The 20,333-nt window shown below is 42.9% G+C and overlaps 4 protein-coding genes across 5 annotated transcripts in view; 1 reads left to right on the forward strand and 3 right to left on the reverse strand.

Annotated features, from left to right (window-relative positions):
* The window catches only part of dync1i2a (dynein, cytoplasmic 1, intermediate chain 2a), a 15,703-nt gene extending 6,480 nt beyond the window's left edge, over positions 1 to 9,223 (reverse strand). The window contains exons 1-6 of the mRNA XM_076169841.1: positions 9,122 to 9,223; positions 8,184 to 8,328; positions 7,639 to 7,750; positions 6,779 to 6,866; positions 5,251 to 5,366; positions 125 to 214 (exon numbers count right to left, since the gene is read on the reverse strand). Coding sequence (XP_076025956.1) covers positions 125 to 214; positions 5,251 to 5,366; positions 6,779 to 6,866; positions 7,639 to 7,750; positions 8,184 to 8,318 — 541 coding nt within the window. The 5' untranslated portion in view covers positions 8,319 to 8,328; positions 9,122 to 9,223. The remainder of the gene's footprint in view (positions 1 to 124; positions 215 to 5,250; positions 5,367 to 6,778; positions 6,867 to 7,638; positions 7,751 to 8,183; positions 8,329 to 9,121) is intronic.
* Positions 9,224 to 9,548: 325 nt separating this feature from the next.
* cybrd1 (cytochrome b reductase 1) lies at positions 9,549 to 12,073 on the reverse strand. Its single transcript, XM_076169822.1, has 4 exons — positions 11,790 to 12,073; positions 11,105 to 11,313; positions 10,473 to 10,627; positions 9,549 to 10,379 (listed from the first exon to the last, which is right to left on the reverse strand). Exons 1-4 carry the CDS (start codon positions 11,974 to 11,976, stop codon positions 10,100 to 10,102), a joined length of 831 nt encoding a protein of 276 aa, XP_076025937.1. The 5' UTR covers positions 11,977 to 12,073; the 3' UTR covers positions 9,549 to 10,099.
* Positions 12,074 to 12,557: 484 nt separating this feature from the next.
* Positions 12,558 to 16,405, reverse strand: dcaf17 (ddb1 and cul4 associated factor 17). 2 transcript variants are annotated; one of them, XM_076169818.1, is made up of 14 exons: positions 15,864 to 16,405; positions 15,673 to 15,776; positions 15,427 to 15,479; positions 15,205 to 15,341; positions 15,019 to 15,097; positions 14,839 to 14,928; positions 14,647 to 14,754; positions 14,464 to 14,566; positions 14,214 to 14,356; positions 13,704 to 13,813; positions 13,530 to 13,614; positions 13,298 to 13,381; positions 12,949 to 13,104; positions 12,558 to 12,852 (listed from the first exon to the last, which is right to left on the reverse strand). In XM_076169818.1, the coding sequence occupies exons 2-14, from the start codon at positions 15,713 to 15,715 to the stop codon at positions 12,724 to 12,726; spliced, it is 1,320 nt and encodes a 439-aa protein (XP_076025933.1). In that variant the 5' UTR covers positions 15,716 to 15,776; positions 15,864 to 16,405; the 3' UTR covers positions 12,558 to 12,723. The 2 variants fall into 2 exon arrangements, with proteins under 2 accessions (XP_076025933.1, XP_076025932.1); XM_076169817.1 differs by having other exon boundaries at positions 15,427 to 15,517.
* Positions 15,999 to 20,298, forward strand: mettl8 (methyltransferase 8, methylcytidine). Its single transcript, XM_076169821.1, has 10 exons — positions 15,999 to 16,050; positions 16,861 to 17,022; positions 17,255 to 17,346; positions 17,441 to 17,760; positions 17,961 to 18,010; positions 18,515 to 18,575; positions 18,831 to 18,970; positions 19,378 to 19,484; positions 19,566 to 19,631; positions 19,711 to 20,298. Exons 2-10 carry the CDS (start codon positions 16,874 to 16,876, stop codon positions 19,860 to 19,862), a joined length of 1,137 nt encoding a protein of 378 aa, XP_076025936.1. The 5' UTR covers positions 15,999 to 16,050; positions 16,861 to 16,873; the 3' UTR covers positions 19,863 to 20,298.
* The last annotated feature ends 35 nt before the right edge of the window (positions 20,299 to 20,333 follow it).

The following is a 20,333-nucleotide window of genomic DNA, read 5'->3' on the forward strand; positions in this document are numbered from 1 at the left end:
CAGAAATCCTCAAACCAAGCATAACATTTCAGTGGGAATATTTGCTCTTTTCATGTTTATTGTTGTTGGACTGGAGGTGAACTGAAGCCTTCAGTCTGCCATAAATCTACATCACCACTGGTACCTTCCTCCTCCTCTTTCTGGTCTGGTTTCTCTGGTGGAGTCTCCACTGCAACCTCAGGTGGAGCAATTTCTTCCTCCTCTTCTTCCTCGGCTGATGAAAAAGAGACTTTTATTCATTAATACAGAAAAAATTGTTGTTCACAATAGATTGTGTCTGATAATCCCCCTTATCCCCAGTCTGCATGTAATGATAAATAAATATATAAATCCCATTCTGCTGGGTTAAATGTCACATGTAGACATGGATTAAAATCAAATCCTGTCTTCCACAGAGAAGGACGTTGACAAAAGGACCAGACGTTTCGCACTTTTTGGTCAATGTCTCTTTAAAAAACAAAAAAGCAACGCTCCCCAGTGACCACCGCTGCGGTAATAGATTGATTTTGTTTGGTTTGTCAGCACAATGTCGCCTTTCAAAAGGAACCTGCACCTCTACAGTGTGGAACTTTGTCATTTGTGTTAAAAGGGAGAGGGAGCAGCGGGTGTCTTCTTGTTGCAGGCACCCCTGTTTTCCCAAACGTTTAATGAGACTCCAGCCATTGAAAAGACTGTGAAGCTGTCAGTGTGTCCGTCTCTTCCGTGTCCTACTAACAAGTTGCCCCCTTTTAGGCCAGGGGGCAACAGATCAGAGGGTGCGGAGCAGCTGCCCGGCTCAATCCCATTGGTCCGGCCAGATGACGGCACGGTGCAAAAGCAGATGGCGGTGCTGGGGATTGTCTTGCTCTCTTCAGCGGTGGCATGGGGATGGCACAGGGGTTTTCCGCCTGGCTACCCCCAGACAAGCCTCCCCCCCTGAATGGCAAGCCCGTGCAATTACCATCTCAGCAGGAGGTCCTTCCACTGCTATTCAACTTCAGAGAATGTACAACAAAATACAGCTTGTAGGCAAGACCAGCTGGCAAACAGCACACTGCGTCCACCTAAAGGAGGATGAACACGCTCCTTTTTTTCAAAACATATATCCTCACCACCACTTACACGCTAGGCTTTCAGATGTAACAATATAAGCTGTGCAGGGACTAAACAGATTCACAAGTAGAAGGGAAATATTTGCCTGGTTCCTTCCGGCGTTGGATCTCTGCATGAGCCTTATAGTTAATCTACGACGACAGCACTGCATGCCAGCGTTTCCTTCCTACTGAGATAATCTAAATGATAATGTCATCTGTCACTTTGTCCATAAAGTGTTTCATCCTCTCTTTCAGACGGTGGTTTGGGGAGGAAGGTTAGCGGGTGCACTGATGAGTTTACAGAACTGTGCTGACGACACGAGCCATTTCAATGTACGGCCATACTCTGCAACCAACAGGAGAAGGTTAAAATCTTTCCTTTCAAGGGCCTCAATCAGGCTTAAAGGAAAACAGTAATCACTGTCTTTCAGCAAGTCCCAACCGTGCTCGTCAGCCTTCTCCCTGGTGAGGCAGCCAGAGCAATCAACCTGCCAGGCATTAGGAGCGGATAGACAATCTGAAAATAAAGGGTATAATGCACCTGCCAGCCAAAATGGCCATTTGGAGAAAAGCTAGTGATCCTGGTGACCCTGCTGGGGAAGTGTGTGTGTGCGGGGCTCGTGGCGCGTAAGGTGGGTGGGTGGAGGTGGGGGTGCATTTAACAGAATTCACCCGGATCACCGATGTCCCATACACTGACACCTCCTCTCAAAGCAGCCCCAATTATGGCTTTTGTACCACTTAAGAAATAAAAGCTTTTTTGGGGGGGTGGGGTGAGCCAGGATGGGGAGCGGGTGTGTGTCTGTGTGTGTGTCTGTGTGTGGTGGTGGTGGTGGGGGGGTTGGTAATCACAGGTCTTTGTCTGTGGACAATATATTAACGCAAACACGACGTGCGGCCGGCGATGCAAAAGTCTCAAACTAAATGACCTCTGACTGCTGCAGGTGTCTTCCCTCACACACACACACACACACACACACATCCAGACTGGACACGGGTGTGAGCTGCATCCACACACAGACACAACAGCCTTCTTCGCTACCATATGTCAGCCAATATAGAAACACACACACAAGATTTATACCACATTTATACCAGTTTGTTGTTCCTTCAAATTGTACAAAACAGACGATATCTACAATTCATAATAACTCATCTCTGTTATGATGATTTAAATGTGCAGTTCTGTGTTTCTTCATTGGCGTGAATGTATAGGTGAAGAGGAAGCATGTGGCAGTCCAGCGACGCACAAAACTAAGAGATTTAGTGCACGAATGAAAGGTGGTGACAATATAATGTAAGCCCTTCACAACAAGAATTTATTTTCCTCACTTTTAAGCTCAAATGGTTCAACGTCAACATTTGAGGTCGGGGTAAATATTTGTACTTTAACGCAAACTTTTTTTCAGATTCATAGCATACGCAAGGCAAAAGCACACACACACACACACCTCAGTGGCCTGTGTGTCAGGTTTGGTCATCTGTAGCCAGCAGCTGTTAACATGGTCAGACGCCTGTGCTGCCTTCATTTACATCAATATATCATTTACACACACCGCACAGAGTCACGGGTGAGAAACAGGGGACCAGATTATAAAAGTGTAATTGTGGAAATGGTCCGCACGTCCGTGACGCGAAGGAAAGGTTGAGAACGGTCCATGGATTTCTCAGCTCGGCGTGTTGAGCTACTGTATGACAGACGGGATACAATAGATATTTAACAGTCCTAATCAAGTGCAGGAAATGTGACCACAATTACAAGTGGCACTTCAAACGGGGGGGGGGGGGGGGGGGGGGGGATCCGGGCATTAAGGGCTTTTGTGATTAAAAGTTTTGACCTGCCTTTGAATTCGGAGTGATTAAAACAATCAGATTTAATTGAATATTGGATTTACTAAACTGCTCTACATACTCTCAGATTCCCCACGAGCCTTTTTCAAATAAATGCTACAGCGGGCCGAGCACTCTACACCCCCGCCCTCCATCAATATCTTACTCCATAATTACTGCCGCTTGTTGAGGAGTGCATACTGACGCTGCACATTACCTACTAGTGCAGCCCGGAGCGGTGCATGTCGTGCTGCTGAGGCTGAGGCTGAGGCTGAGGCTGAGGCTGAAACGCACCAATCTGCTGATGCATGAGGAACATCAGTGCCTTGGTGTCGTGATCGCCCCGTGGAGGTTTATTTTAAGTGACAATACTTCCATTCCGATTATTCCATGACCACTTACTAAAGAGCTGAATAAGTCCCTCTGTATAATTATTTAAAAATGACTTTATTTTCCATTTACATCTGAGCTCCCGCTTAGCCTGGCCTAGCGACGCCATCGCTACGTAAGCACAGGCGGGAGAGTGGCGAGAGAGAGAGAGAGAAAGAGAGAGAGGTTTCTCTTTGGGTCAGTAGGGCAGCTGACATCAAATCCCAAATCTACGAGACACCCCGGAAACCCTGCGGGGGTCTGTGGCAACCGCGAGGGGCACAGCGGCGGCTCCCTCGCACGCCCAGCCGCCCGCTGACCTTGAGAGTGCTGCGCCGCCGCTTCCTCTTGACAACATGATAAATCGCTCAATCAGAGAACGGGGGCCCCGACGCCACCCTACACATCAAATATGCGCTGAGGGGGAGCCGAACCGGGGAAGGGGATGCCGTCTCATCGAGTGCCAGACGTGATGGTGTGAAAATGCACAATGTCACTGAGTGTGTTTTGTTATGTGTCTGTTCGGTGAAGGGAGAAGACAGGGAAGCGAGCAAGTTGATGAAATGATTACATAGTGGCAGAGAGGGGAAGGGGGCCTAGTGTTGAACAGCCGGCAGAAACCACCGTTGTTTAACACAGTTTTTACAATGCCCAGTAGAGTCTGTGTGCGCCTCCGGGAGCAGAGGAGAGGAGAGGCATGCTCTTCATCCTTCAATAGTTCTGCTCAGAGTTTTCCACAAAATCACACAATTTCCTCATACTCAACTCAACAAGCAACCCTAGAAATGTCTCCGCATTACGCAGGTACTTCCCACAGCACCACTGCTGCTGTGTATTGTGTCAAATGTTTAGAAACGAGTGCCAATATGATTGATTTATAGGGACAGGTATCAAAATAATATTAAGTTGGAAATATTACAAAAAGAAAGAAAAAAAGGTCTTTATGCTGTCTGAGATGAATGAAATCTGTCGGTTCTTTAGTCTGAACTTCAAAAAATATATTTGTTTGCTTTGATCCGCAGTCCAACAGAGGACAAAAACTAATTTCCTGTATGCTGCTGCGTTCAGGACTCTAACCAGGCTTTCAAGGACACTTAAGAGGATGTGATAGCTGATGCACATAAACCGAGCAACTCAAGCTGAAAAGACCAGGAAAGACAGACAGACGTGACACACTGGGAGGTAACGCACTGTGGCTAAAAGTAAAAAAAGGTGAATTCCTATCACGACGTCTGTCTGCCACACGCAAACCCACTGAGAACAAGCAGCAGCAGCAGCAACAACAACAACAACAACAACAACTAGGCGCTGGAGAAGGCTGCATGTTTTAGCCAACATGTGCTGGACATGTGGATGTTGGTAGCAGCCCAAACACTCTCTCTGGTCCACCACATGAAAGCGGCGGTTGCAGCAATTACATACATATCGTCATGCCTCAGATGCGGGAGGCAGTCGTACGGACGTGCGGCGCTCGCTATCTTGCCTCCTCATCTCCTTTCTCCTTCCTGTCACTGTTTTTCTCATCCCGCTCATTAATTACACCAAAGTGCAGTCGGTGTGGAGCCGCATGTGGGGCTCAGGAGCGGAGTATGTGTGTGTGTGCGTGTGTGGGGTGGGGGTGGGGTCAGGGCTTGTCTGAATTTAATCTCTCCTCTGACTTCTTATGTTTCCCCGGCCTCTGCAATTTTCCTTTACTTTCATCTCAGCGCTCGCACAAAAAAAAAAATCAGATTTATTCCACTTGTTCACCTCTGGGTAAGTAGGCGTACACACAGTTACAACAACCAATGTGTGCAAACACATCGCCCAACTTCATCTGCCAGCACATGGAGGTATTATTGAAATTAGGGGGGGCAAATAAATTTAACTACAATGCACAGAAATGCTTCTAAATATTATATTTGGGAGCAAAGAGCTGCCGGATTATTGAGCACTTTATATATGTTTACACTGTATTTCAACATTACAGGAGCATCACCTTCTTTCTGCAGGGTCACCGTGGGCGTCTGGGTCTCTTTGGTGTAGGACACAGTTTCACGTGGAGGGAAGTCCACATGGAAGACTTTGGCCATTCCCAGTTTAGGAGCCGGGCGCCTAAAAGCACAAATGGACTCAGACGATGCACAAACGACTCAACAAAGAGATTCTAACAGGACGGTAAAAAACAAAACAGAGGAAACAGTCCTGCATTAAGCACTCTCACCTTCTTGCAACTTGAATGGAGACAGTGATAATAGATTAATTATGTAGTAAATATGTTTTTCATGGGATGACACGCATGCATGACTTAATCTTACTGGACTGCATTAAATCAACAATGACTGTGAAAGCCATAACCATGCCTTAGATTGAGAGAAGGGAAAATGACCAGGAAAGGAGAGAAGAGAGTGTCCAGTACCCCAGCTCAGAATCAGAATGAAGTTGAAGAGTGGACGGGTCAGAGTCCCAGTGCAGAGTCCTGGTTAGTGTCACGGCAACAAGGCGGCATTAGTGAGAGAGACAGGCGAGCAAAAATGAGCAGAGGAAAGGAGTTAGCATTTTTGGCAGCCAACATGCTGATTGGCTCCTAGGTCACAAAGCACTTGATCTCACACGTAATCAACACACGCTCAGACGGGATCATTTGATATTTTGCATTTCAAACCCAGCCTGTATCTGCTTACACAACACCCACTGTTGTAAGGAAAGTGTCTGCTTGAAATGCATGGACACACAGAGCCAGTGAGCAGGATGACACAGGGGTGCAATGTGCCGCCTGAGGGGCTGATACAGCCTGAACTGTGTCACACCAAAGGCTGCCAGTGTTGTGTAGACAGGGAGGGAGGGAGAGCCAGAACCCTCGGGGAGAAAACATGACCTCCATGTGTGTAGGAAATGGCCATGCTGGTGAGGGAAATGAGTCAACACGTAGGGGGAAGAGCTCCCTGAGCCTGATGGGACACTGGGGGAGCTTGAGTTTCAGCCCAGGGAAGGGGCTCTAATTAGGGGTTAAGAAGTCCCCCAGGCATCACAGCAGCCTGCTCTTTTATACTTAATTTAAGATCCTCCTAATTCAACGGCACACAGATTAAATAAACATGTACGCAGTTGGGAAACACTTGTCATCATTCACTGTAACATATAAGACTTTGTTAAACGTTCGCTCGCTCGTACTGCAGTGCTGATTAGAACATTTGTGGCCTTCGTCCATGCTGAAGGATGATGCAAAGCACACAATGCTTAAGTGATTAAAGCAGCTGGAACAAAGCCCTGACAGCATTCACTTTCTTACTGCTTAGTCTTACTGTTGCTGCTGAGACCTTTTTGAGAATAAAGTGTTAAACTAAACATTTAAACTCAGCAAGACATTTAGCCTCAGGTGTAGAAACAATCCTTAATTCTTACAACAAATTAAAACCTGGGTATGGTTTCCACACTTACAGCGACATGCTGCTGTGCTGTGCTGTTTACCTTTTCTGGCAGCAGAAGAAGCTGATTAAGACGTTTGCTAAGAGGTGTGAGTGTACCTGGGTCCCGCGGCGCCATCAGAGTCCTGGCTTCCGGCCTCGCTTGGTGTGCCCACCGATTTTGAAGTTGGAGACAGGGGAGCAGGGACTACACGGAGAGACAGACAGTAATCGTCGGTTACAGTGTGAAGATGCTCTGCTGTTTACATTGGATGGCATGGATGCAACAGTGCTTCAGATGTTACAAGAGTCCAAAATAAGAAGGGGACTTTCTAACAGCTTCAACATCAAGGAGCATAGTATACAAGACAAACCATGGATATTAATCACTGCTGATAGTATAAACTAATTACTGAGAAAATTAGCATTAAAATAAGTGATGAGCTTGAAAAACAACTTCGATAACTCTCAGAGCAGAGAGAACATTAGTGTAAGATGTAAGATAAACATTCAGAAATTATTTTCAGTCTAGCAGCAATCCTGTGTCTTGTTTACATTGGGTGAGACATAAAAAACTGTTTTATGGATCTCTTCTGCCACCTGCTGGTGAAAAGTAGACAATGCTCTAACAGACTGATCCCACAAAACAACTGTTACTCTAAAAGGAATAAACATTTGATTGATTAGGCATTTCTACAAGTCAGCTGATTCTGCACAACCAAACTCATTTCAGTGTCTATTGACATAATTTACAACTATTTCATTACTTTATAAATTATTTAACTTGTAGGTGTCACAATGAATCAACTAGTCAACTGGAAACACTGTGACTCATCTTTATCCAAACTCAGTGACACAACTTGCGATGACAAATTAAAGACATCCCATCATGTGTCACTCTATCAGGACATTACCTCACACCTCTCTTTTGTCTTCCAGAGAATATGAAACAAATCTTTATGAAGAAGGATGAAACATACCAGCAGGAGCTTCTGAGGTGATACCCATGCTTTGTAGGAGGGCCTCAGCTTCACGCCTCTTTTTCTCCAGGTCATCATCTTGGTGAGGCGCTGCATCATTCAGCTGGTCCACCTGGAAACATCAACATTTGTCACATATTACATCCACATCCAAACATCTCAAAACACCTACAAGTGGACCCAGAAATTGTCAAAATTAACAATTGTTATTAAGAAACAAAACTCGGTAAAAACACACTTTAATGTATGTGCTTTTTGCAATAACAGTAAAAGTGGAAAAATAAACTTAACTTTCAAAATCGCCCGCGCTATATTTAAATGACAGCAATACAAACTTTTAAATACGATTTAAATAGAATCTATTCTATTCTACATGTCTATTGGTGCCGCTATTTCTCTCTTTCACCAGTAGATGGCAGCAGAAACTAAGAAACTTAACACGCAACCTCCAAACCAAAGAGTCCAATTATAATATTACATATAAGCAGATATGCATGTTTCAGAGGTCATCTTTGTTGTTTTCGGAAAGAAATGTTACACATTACATCTTTCTTCTTGCGCTCCTCCTCCTTCTTTTTCCTCTCTCGCTCCTCTTCCTTCCTCCTCTTCTCCTCTCGGATCTGAGCCAGTCGCTGCTTCTTCCTCTCCAGCTCCGCTTTCAGTTCACTTTTGTCAGACATGATGCCAAAGCTGCGTAAAAATAAAACATTTTTATTTACCTCCATGCCTCACTTAAACCAAATCAAGAAAAGAAAATCAAAAAAACGGGAAAGTAGCGTTTGTCTATGTAGCGTAACACCTGACAGCACCACGACAACAACCGTCACAAGCCACGCAGACATTAACTCTCGGCCACCATAGCAACAGTAAAGAATTACTCTCTAAACTGTTACTTTGTAGAAAGATTTATTAATGTTTTATAACTCATTTAGCTGAATGTGCAGCTCGATAAGCTAACGGTGCCCCACCCTGAAGTTCATACATGTTAACTTAACATTATGTCACTGTTTTAGTGCACATTAATGTCCACTGTCATTTAAATATCGTCAACTTTATGTACACTTTACAATAATAACACAACAAGAACACAGCTTTCATTTAGTTTCATAGAAAACACTATTAGCATCAAGCCGGCCTGTGCTAGATAGCTAAACTGTTAGCTTAGCCATCCTTCGTGTTAGATGTGATTTGGAGGGTTTGAGCATTTTCAGATCACAAAACACTGATTTATTTCAGTTCAATGTAGCATTTCTAGCGAGAGATGCACTGGTTGACATCGCTAATTAAAGTTCTATCTTATCTCCTCTCTTATCTAATGATGTCATTTAGCGGAACAGTCAGTAGAGCTGTCAGGCGCCTTCATTTGTACTCAGCGTAACCGATTCTAAGCCAGTTGGACCAGAACAACACAGCGGTTAATGCACAAAATGTCACCAATGCACCATCCCGGCGTCAACAATACAACGATCTGAAGTGAACAAACCTTAAAATAAGTTTCAGACCTGCTACAAAACGTCTATGGCCGACACACAGCCAAAACAACAAACGAGCTAACAGCGCTAGAAGCTACTACAGGTGCTGAGGGGGGTCAAAAAGGAGTGAATGAGCTCGGACGTGGCTGCGCGCTGCTGGGCTTTGAGGTTTTACTGCCATCTAGGGGCAGAAACACGCAATTCCCAATTTAGTGCAAAATATTTCGATGTAATTCAGACTCCATAGATTTAGGGATAATAACTTTCCCTGCCCCACTCAGTATAACTGTCTCAATGATTAGCCTTTAATCCACATCAATAACTGGTGTGCATTCTGCTCCATAGATCTCAGACTGATAAAACTAATCCTGTGCAATGATTGCGGAAACAGCAAGTCCCTTGAAGTTTCTGCTGAAAAAATAACCAGGAATAGAGCAATTTTCAAAATTGCTTATTTATTTACCAGGTAACCTTCAGCAGCTTATTACAACATAGTCAGTCACAGGAACAAAGGACAAAGGGGTAAGTTCACCCCTACACACCTTCTTGCTAAGGAAGTAATCCTACCTAATAAGGCCACAGAGAGTTGTGGGGGAGACTCTGTTCAGAGTCAACTCAAATAAAGAATGATCAAGCTACTCTTCCTTTGATACTGACTTGTCCAAATCAGACAGTAATGACCCTTCTGGGGACTATAGGATCAATCCTTGACTATTCATGTGCGAGAGGTTTAGAGCAGAAAGATAGCATTTGCTACTGGGTGAATGAGTTTAATGCTCATCATTGTAGAACTGTGATAATGCTAAGCATGAGACCATGAGAAACAAGTAAATCACATAAGGTTATCTTGATGTCCTTACAATGCCAGAGTTAAGAAACTCATGAAAGTGCAAGAGAGAAAGTCATACATGGAAAGATCAGCATGATTAGACTTCCTCTGAACAGTGTAATCTGAATATACAAGCATTGAAGACTGAAGACAGAATCAGTCAGTTGGGCTCTTCCTCCAATTTAAAACTCCTCTTTCTGAAATCCCCAGAGGTGCCGGTGTCCATTCCATCAGATCGCTGAGGCACGTTTGGGCCAACTTTGCTGTTGTCCTCACCTCCCCCGTTGGTATGCAGAGAGAGCGAGGCATGGTCACTGGGGCGACGCCAAGATGTTCGAGTGGCAATCCAGAGGATCAGACCTCCGAAAACCACAAGAAGAACTCCAAGAATGTTGACAAAAATTGCCTCTGGAGGTGAGTCCTTATACTTTGGGTTGTTCCTTGGTGATAAAGTACAAGAAAACCTTTTAGTCAAATGAACCAAACAAAAAACCCATTTACACTTCATATAATGTCCTACTTTACATACTCACAGGCCAAAAATTAGTTTCTCAGTGATGCCCATGAGTGCCACGGCTATAACACTGCCAAAGAGTAAAAGACCACTGTAGACATGGATGGGCATGAACATTCCTCTCCAGGATGGAGGTGTAACAGGTATCAAGTACATACCAACCCCCACAACAAACTGCTCATTGAGGGAGAAAAGAAAAAAGATTCATTAGAAAAATAACGTAATACAATCTACTATCTAGTGTCTGCCAAATACATGTAATGAGAATCTGTCTCATCATCCACAATCTCTGACGTCACAACTCTATGAAAGATTAGAAAAGGTGCAGATTGATGTGTATTTTTCAACATAATCTCATTTCAACATAACACACTTCTTCCAGTGATGCTGACAGGAATTGATCATTTTCTTGGCTGACCCCAAAAAACCACCCCCTGCAACTGATATGACATAATTATCTGAGAAAGGCTGACTTCCTTTTGCATTGGGCTTAGAATTTATCAATCACCATCTATTATTACCCTGGCATTAAAACAATTCAGAATGAACCTGATCAGGTGGGTGTAGCTCGCTTCTGTGTAAATTAGTACTAGTTAACACCTCAATCTTTGTCTGTCATTGTAAATTAGTGTTAGAGAATAGAGCTTGTACCTGTAAAGCATACAATATTACAGCTGCCAGGCCCAGCCAGCTGTGCAGGCTGTACATGTTGGGGATTTTGGCAGCATTGTGGAAGTCAAAAACTGCCACCATGGCGATAACGGCAAAAATGAAGGCCAGTAAGTTAAGTCCTGCGTGGGCAAACTTCATCACCAACTTGCTGCACCGCCACGTCCAAGGGAGTCTGTACACAATAATGGCTGGAAGAGGAAAACATTCAGTGTCACTCCACCGTCTCTTTGTACAACGGTGATGTAGTGGTAAAGGTTCATTCAACAAGTTTGTTACTTTAACACACAAAGCACGTTTTAGGGTTGATATGCATGAAAGTAGGTTTAATTTAAATCAGATTGAGGTCATCATTTTTTTCAGACCTTTATATATTCTTATCCAACTTTATTATTATTAATTTCTGTTGTTTTCCTGTTCGACGCCATTGTTACCCAACGATACAACTGTAACTCTACGGTTGGGAAATCTTCCATTGATCTGCAGCGTCACACTTTAATGACAAAGTTTGCCACTCTGGCCGTTGGTTGACCGCAGAGTGACTACTTTATTCTAACTACAGCTGAGTCCTCACGGGTGAGCAGAGGAGTAACTTGGTCTTAAGTATTATTTTATCTCAAGATTATAAAACTACACACCAAACAACACAGAGCGCAGTTTCTCTCACCGAATCCTTGCAAGAAAATAAACCCGCAGACGACTAGAACCGGATGCCAGTTAAACTCCGCCGGTCCTCCTTCCCAGTCTAAGCCTTCTTTAAAGTGCAGCACCCAGACCAGCACCAGTGTGATGCAGGCGAGGCCGACCACGGCGGCCGCAGAGAGAGCCAACACGAACGGCTTCTGCCTCTCCATCGCCGTCGGTGTGCAGCTCCGGGCAGAGCGGGACTCGAGTGCAGAAGCAGCAGCTGTTGACAAACTAAAAGAATGTCGAGTAGAGGGGAAGGATCGGAGTCACGTGACCACCAGAGCCGAGGAACTGGGGATGTTTACAACTGTTTGGTGACTTTGGCCTGATGCAGGAATGAGTCAGGACAACTGACGTGAAGCATGACACATTCAGACGGAAGTGTAGTAGGAGGTTTGTAATGGACATGCAGCACGATTCTCGATTTTGATGGTTGAAAAACGTTTAATTCAATGATTTTATTGGGCAACAGAGAGGATTTAGTGCAGAAAATGACGTGTAGGCTGTAGTTTCCTGATGAAGCCAAGTAAGATTCTGTGAATTGACAAAGGCCTCATCCAGGAACTGAAGCTACATTTGTTTACGCACTTATTTTCAATACAAAATCCTCTGTGTTACACTTGGAGCACCGTGTGTCAGAACTGTCATGTCCATGGATTTCCTCCAAAAGTCTGAAAGTTATGTTCTGTAGATTAGAGTAATGGTACACTTTAAAGTTAGCTGCACTAGATGAATAACAGGAGAAAAATAAGGTTTTATTTTCTTTAAAAACCACTAATCAAACATATTAACAATTATAATTTAGTACAAAAACTTACAGAAAAATCAAGACATAAGAAACGAGCTCAATACTGTATATCAAAGTTCAACTTGATTGAATTTGAAATGTCCTTTAAATCACAGTTGAGCTGGATTCACTCAGGAGCCTCTTCTTCTTCTTCTCTGACAGCCTGGAGTTTGTACACATGGCAGCAGAAGTGATTGTTCTTTTGTTCAATATGAACCATTGTCTCTTTGTCAAAGCACAACTCGTGTCGATACGTCTGAAACGAGACAGAAGAGCACACGTGAAACCACACACACAACACACACACACACGCTTAAGCTTAACTGTTGGCACGCTGCCGTCAGTCACTCACCTCATCCCAAGGTTCCGCCAGCTCAACTGTCCGTAGTAACTCTCCGCTCTGGTTGTCGTGCAGCTGGACGTGAACGCTTCCTTCGCCTTCCTCACCATTTGTCACAACTACTGCCAGGAGGTCCAGCTCGTCTTCATACTCCACCATACGGAAAGTCTGGTAAATTACAGAGTGATCATTCAGATGTTTTTCCATCTAAATGGGGCTTTTGAATTTGAAGATGACATGATTATAGGCAACGAATAGCTTGTGTCAACATTAAATAATAACTTCCATTAGAGCAGCACATACACAGTATCTCGTTTGTGGAGCTACAGAATGAACAATGTAAAATTGAACATTTCAGTACCTCATGATCTGGGTCATCGTCCAGATTATGAAATCTTTTCTTCACTGTGCGGCCTGAAGATGTGACACTGACTTGGGACGCAGCCTACAGCAAATGAAGAGCAGAAGCATGAATGGAAATAGAAATGACACGTCCACAGGTCAGAGATAAGTGTGATTCTGTCAGATGCATAATAAGGTATTCCTTGAGATTTCCCATTAATGTCTGTAAAGTAAGTATGAACTACACTCACGTTGTTTCGATGCGTTGTCATTGTGAAATCCTGATCTACCTGAGATGGTAAATTGGTGTTCAGGTCACTGCGGATTCTGAGGATACTGTGGGAAAAATATAGCAAAAACATCCTATAGTAACGTCTTTAGAATCTTTGTTTGCCACATTGTCTTGAGTGTTGTGTTGTGCTCACTTTATGGTGGTTGGTCCCACATGAATGATTCTTCCTGAGTCATCGGGGTGGAAGGAGAGCCAATCAGTCTCCAGAGAGCAGCAGTTCATATTTTGTATTCCATTTGTGGCCTAAATCCAAAGAATGTAGAATTTATTTAGTTTGAATATAACTGCGGATTTTATCTGTGATATTTAAGTGGATTTGTCACTCCACTTAACAGAGAAAGAATATTGAAATGCGGCTGATTTCATTTAAGCAGATTCAGATCTACACAGAGCTCGTCAGGCCCTTTTGAGGGATCTACTTTGGTTTCCTGCTGCTCAGCCCAGCAGCTGAACACAAAGACTGTCACATCCATCTGTGGCCTGGCTTATCCTGACATGTTCAATAGGCTCTAAACAGCGTACAGGCTCTACATGCTATCTTACAACAGCATAGCTGGCGTTTAGTATTAATGCGACACATTCTAGATGTTATACTCGATATTAAACCAGTCTTCATCATGGTAGAGTGTGTAGTAACAGATACCATAGTGCTGTCCTTGAGTGAGCAGATGTGGTGAGTCCCTTTGTGTCGTTTATGAGGAGGTGTGTAGATGTAATGCCATGGGTAACCTCCGATCTGGACACTGTTGTCAGAACACGACACCTCGAACAGCACCGGAGGGCAATCTGGGCATGAGAGAGGATAGAAGCACAGAGGGGCCAATGTGGTCTTAGACTCAAATCAGAAGTTATACTGCTAATATGCTACTTTACTGATTCAATTATTGTCCCACCTGTGATGTGGATATTGACCGGGATACCAAAAGGACTTTCTCCCACTGTCATGCCCCCATGGGCTGAACTCTGCTTTCCGAGTGATAATTTCTCTGTCATGTACTAAACACAAAAGCAGTTGAAATACTCAGCAAAGACCACATTAGATATAAAAAGGAAAAAAGGACTCATCCCTTTTTTACCTCATTCACAATGTGCTCAAAGCTGTACAGCTTCACCAGCTTTGTGCTGTAGGAGACAGCGAGGACACCTTGAGACAGAACCACATCAGCAACACTGTTCCCAAACACCTGAAACATTGAGTTGAATACTTTAAATGTCACATAAGCCTCATGAACCCAGTAACAATGTGCCACATACAGGAAGCTGCAAACCTCTTTGTTAATCTCAAGGATGCCCACGATTTGCAGCGGGAAAACATGAAAGATGGCAAGATGCATGAGTGTGTTCTGACTGATGCCTGCCTGTGGAGGGACAAACACAGATGGTTGAGTATTTAAACTAGATGTTCCATGCTTTATGAATTTAAGAGCTTTACCTTAAATGTCCCTTACCTGCCGTGCTAAAGGTGTTCCTTTGTTTTGTGTTGATTTAATAAAAAATGTCTCTTGAGAAACGTCCCAGCCAAGGTACCTAACAGAAACGATAACAGGAACGCATGATTACAATGTTTATACGATAAATATATAATGAATAATTAATATTTAAGATACGCTCAGGAAACTCAAAGCCTCAGATACCTGAACTTGTGTCGTGGAGAGAGATAAACCCTCTGCAGCTCCTCTCCTGTCTCAGCTGAGAGGCGATACAGCCAGTTATTGGCCGTCAAAGCCAAGAGGCAAGATTTCTGATCCGGGCCAGAGGCCAGAGCTTTGTCCTGTCAGCACAAACGCACCAAACATCAGCCTGATACACTCCTGATCACATGGAGTAATTTAAGATATTGATTTAATTTCACTTACAAGTGGGCTCTGACACAGCAAGGCATCTTCAATTTTCTCCAATTTGGTCCGATCTGGAAGTTTGTAGAGAATTTGAGGTAGAGCATGAAGGCTGAAAGCAGAAAGTAAATCCATTCATTTTGTTTTATTAACTTTTATCAGCTTCACTCGAGGTTAAGGTCAGGATTAAGGTCAGTGCATTCTCCTGTATGGTGTGTGTGATGCAGCATGGCACACACACACTCCTGATGGCTCCTTCATACTCACCAGCTGTAGCAGCTCTGGTAATTGTCAAAGTAGACCTTTCCATTCTCGTATGTTATTGAGGATTTTGAGGTTTTGCTCCACACTTTGAGGAAATGTCTGTTATCCTACATTTACAACAATAAAGGGAGATATTATTATATCTAATGAAACATTACATCACCCCGGTGACAGTAAAGGCTTCGTCCCGTCACCTGCAGGATGATCCCCCGCAGCAGCTTCAGGTTCTGTCTGATCAGCGTTCCTGCATCTCGGACGCCTCTGCTCCTCCGGCTCAGAAGCTCGGCGGCGTTGCGGTTTCTCCGGGACAGCGCCATCTACAGGCGGCTCCTGGATCAGACAGCGTTACAAGCCGCAACAACTCGGAGCGACCGCAGACCGGTGAGGCCTCTTAGTTCTTCTCCCAGACTGAAGCAGCGATGACGCTCGCGCCGTCTGCAACCTTCACCGAACCGCATCTCTCCTCCGCCATTACGGCTCAAAAAGTTCACGAGTAAACTTGACGTTGCTAAGCTAATTTAGCGGACATTGATGTCGCCAAAGGTTGTTCCTCACTGGTTACAATCATTGACAGGAACGTCGCGTAGTTTGCTAGCCGATGATGAGTTATCGGTAGTTAAACCTTTGTGTTAAGCTTTGTTTTTTAATCGGTCCAATGTTTGTAGCAAGTAGCTGTTAGCCACTGTCCCGCTCCAACGTTTGTAGTATTAATTGTTGTTTCCGGGTCCGTGGGAGATTTCCGGTTGTAATATAGAAGAAGTCCAGCGGAAATATTAATGAATTAAAGTGGTGTTTTTAATGTCTATACCAATATTTGATATCTTGTAAGTTTTTTTTAACCAAGGATAACCGTATAATTTTAACAATTATCTTTCTATTTTGATTAATTTTTAATTAAGGGTATAAAATGTGAAGGGGTTACTAGAATTACTTTTATTTCAATTTATTGTCGTGTAGTTATTTTCACGTATTTGGGCAAATCTGAAAATGTGCAAGTTTATGGCTTTTTATTGATTGTTGAGATCCAACAATGAATTCATGAAATACATAAAACATACAAGATGTGTCTGGAATTGACCTTAAAGAAAAGACTCCATGTTGTACAATCAGTCTGTCTGTCAGCCGTTTGTCATTATTTGGAGAATAATTTGCTGTATATTATATCTGGACTCATTTCATCCCTTCATGCAGTTTCACAGAGTAAATGCAGACGTCATGGATCCTGTGTTTCACCAGCGTGGCTAAAGTTCTCAGCAGATTGTCCATGAGACTAAAGAGCACTGGAAGACCTTCAGCTCCTTTGGGATCAAGAATTCTGACTGACCGTGATGACGTCTTTAAGCATAACATGTGGTCAGTGTTGTAGCTGAATATTGCAGCAAATATATTATTCTAATTCTGTTTCCAGTCATCCAGAGTTTCTGTGCATTCTGTATAGACATACAGTATGCTGTATATTATGTATAAATGCAACCTATTTAGATGTGACATCTCTAATTCGCACATTGCAGAGTTATTAAGCCTGATTAGTATGAGATGCATGTACAGTTGTGCACGTTACCACCTGATGTGCTTTTTGTTTTAGGGATCATGTACAATGGACAGAAGAAGACAAAGAAAATGCTCGTCAGAAGGCTGAAGATAACTCCTGTGTACGAATTCCTGTTACTGAACAAGGCAAGAGAGTATTTATTACAATTATTGGAAGTTCCCAGATTGGGACTACATTGCAAAAAAATACTGAAAATGTTCTAAAATCCATTCTGTACAGGGAAATATAACACAGGAGCCGGCCAATACTGGGATTCATTTTACGAGACGCACCAGGATAAGTTCTTCAAAAATCGCACATGGCTGTTCCTAGAATTCCCAGAGCTGCTTCCTTTGGGAGCACACAGCTCAGATGCAAATGGGCGTCAGAGTGGCGAGCCTCCATCTTGTGGCTTCAGCAGTGATGCAGAAACCAGAGGCCATCAACACAGCAGCATCACTGAACAGCACAGAAATGGAGACACAGCTGACTGCCAACAGGAAGATTCCACACAGACTGTAACCTTCCCCGGACAACATGCACCTTTCAGGATCTTGGAGGTTTAAGAAAAATAAATGAGATCACTTACATTTGAATTGATTTCATACTAACTGTCATAATTGGCCACTGAACCATTGAGATCATGTAGGTTGTAATGTGCACAGCTGCTTTGGTTCAGCACGTCTCTACCTGAAATGAGAGCTCATGTTCCTTTGTTCAGTAGGTAGAATTATCAATGAATTATATTTTGTCTTCATAGGTTGGATGTGGGGTGGGGAACAGCGTATTTCCCATTGTTAAGTCAATCAAGTGAGTAAATGTTTTTACATATTGCATATACAGTATGTATAAGACGGCGTCCCGGGTGCTATTTTGGACATTGTGTCAGTGTGTCAGTTATAGCTATGCATTAGTGTATATTCATGCTCAGAACCCTGCTTGAGTAGATTGGTTGGACTTCTCTGAGTCATAATTGGCATGGTATTATTAGAAAACATAATAATTAGTCGCTTAATTCATCAATTAATCATTTAAGCTCAATTAATGATGCTTAATTCATTTCCTTATTTGGACAGCTGGCAAGATGCTGGCACTCAAATCTGTGCAGGTTGAGAAATTACTCAATTTGTTCTTTTTGTTAATTGGTACTTACTGTGTATTTGTTTCTCCAGCCTGGCAGTCACTGTCTGAGTGGAACAGTAAATGTATACCCAGCATAATTGTAGCAATGAGCAAACCCAATTTATGTTATTGCCACAGTTTACCTCTGCATTGCTGGTTTGTGTTGATTGTGTCGGTTGTTTTGTTTCACAGAGAAACAGGCACGTATCTGTACTGTTGTGACTTTTCCCCTCGTGCCATTCAGATGGTCAAGGTAAGCATCAAAGTAGTCATTCTTCCTATTGTAAAGTTATAATTCATTTAAACCAGTGATACATTCAGCAAATGTCATAATTTCTTCTTTTTGAGCTACGACTCTAACATGATTCATTTTAATTGTAGATTCTTGGTCGTTCTCTCAAATGGACACATAAAGCAGACCTGTGTTGAATGCTGAATTATTGTATAACTACATTGTGTCAATGAAATAGTTTTGAGTTTAGTTGACAACATGTTTTGCCTCACACAGGAGCATCCAGACTACGATCGCTCTGTGTGTCACGCCTTTGTCCATGATCTCTGTGAGGAGATGGCTTCCTTCCCCTTTCCTCCTCAGAGCCTGGATGTTATTCTGGCAGTCTTTGTGCTCTCCTCCATTCATCCGGAGCGGTAGGTGGATGTTACAAGCTAAAAATAGGGGAACCCGACGTCGTTCATCACCTGCCTCCCCATCCCCCAAAACCTACCTTCACTTTCCCAGAAGGCTTTGTCATTACTAAACCCAGCCCTGTATAAGAAAATACATACTGCACTGCGTCTGAGTAAAGGTCTGAGCGTCAATGTTGTACAAGGCTACAATGCATTTACATTGGCACATTAATGGGAAGTGGATATTGTTCTTGATATTAATTTAATCTTGGAATCATTTGCTTATCCTCAAGAATTGTGTTTTGTGGCCTATGTATATATATTTTCATCAGTACAATATTGTCCATAGTTGTCCTGTATTTCTGCTCGTATAAGTATTTCAATTCTATCATGGAACGTCACTGTGACTTTAAAACTATTATTGACAGAATGCAAGAAGTTGTGAACCGACTATCTGCATACCTGAAACACGGAGGAACATTGCTCTTTCGTGATTATGGCAGATATGACTTCTCGCAACTGAGATTTAAGAAAGGTGAGTCTTTATGACCCTAGAGTAATTGTTTTTACATTGTTGAATATTTTCTGATAATGACTTTCCGACGTTTCCTATCAGGTCGGTGCTTATCAGAAAACTTCTACGCACGAGGAGATGGAACTTGTGTTTATTTTTTCACTAAAGGTATTTCTTAACTTTAAGGTTTGCAATGTTTGTGCTTGGAGTAAAACTGTTGGTTTCTGACTATGTTTTCTTTTTGCAGAGGAGGTTCATACTTTATTTACAAATGCTGGATTGGAAGAAATTCAGAATTTGGAGGACAGACGACTACAAGTGAACAGAGGGAAGAAAGTTGCAATGCAGCGGGTGTGGATGCAGAGCAAATACAGGAAACCATGTCCACTTCCATCGTAACAGCTGATGCAACTGGCACAGCCCCCATCACTTCTGTGCCATTTGGAACTACTGTATATTCAGTCGTGGACTCTTAGATTAGACGTGAACTTGAGTTACATATTTGCTAATTTGAGACTCAACAAAGACTTGCAACTCAAATTTGACATCACTGACGTATCTGAAAACGCATTTTCAAAAGCAAATTTTGTAAATACAGATTAACCTGGTTAACTTTTGTATATAATGCTTGGTGACTTGTTTAGTACTCAAAACTCTGGACTTTGGGACTTGACTTGGACTGGTCAGTTTTTGCTTTTGCCTGTCTTGGGGATAAATTGTGGCTTGTTGCTGTTCTTGTTGTGGTTCTGTTTTGCTTTTTAACATTGAAGTTGATTTTCATATGATGTATATTTATACTCAATGTCATTACATTAAAGTGGTCTCTGGTTTTATCTAGGTCATTATAATCCTGGGTCATGACTGAAAGTA

The sequence above is a fragment of the Genypterus blacodes genome, unplaced genomic scaffold (genome assembly GCF_046128005.1).
Source record: "Genypterus blacodes isolate CSIRO-AG114 ecotype Tasmania unplaced genomic scaffold, CSIRO-AGI_Gbla_v1 ptg000214l_1, whole genome shotgun sequence".
Lineage (NCBI taxonomy): Eukaryota > Metazoa > Chordata > Actinopteri > Ophidiiformes > Ophidiidae > Genypterus > Genypterus blacodes.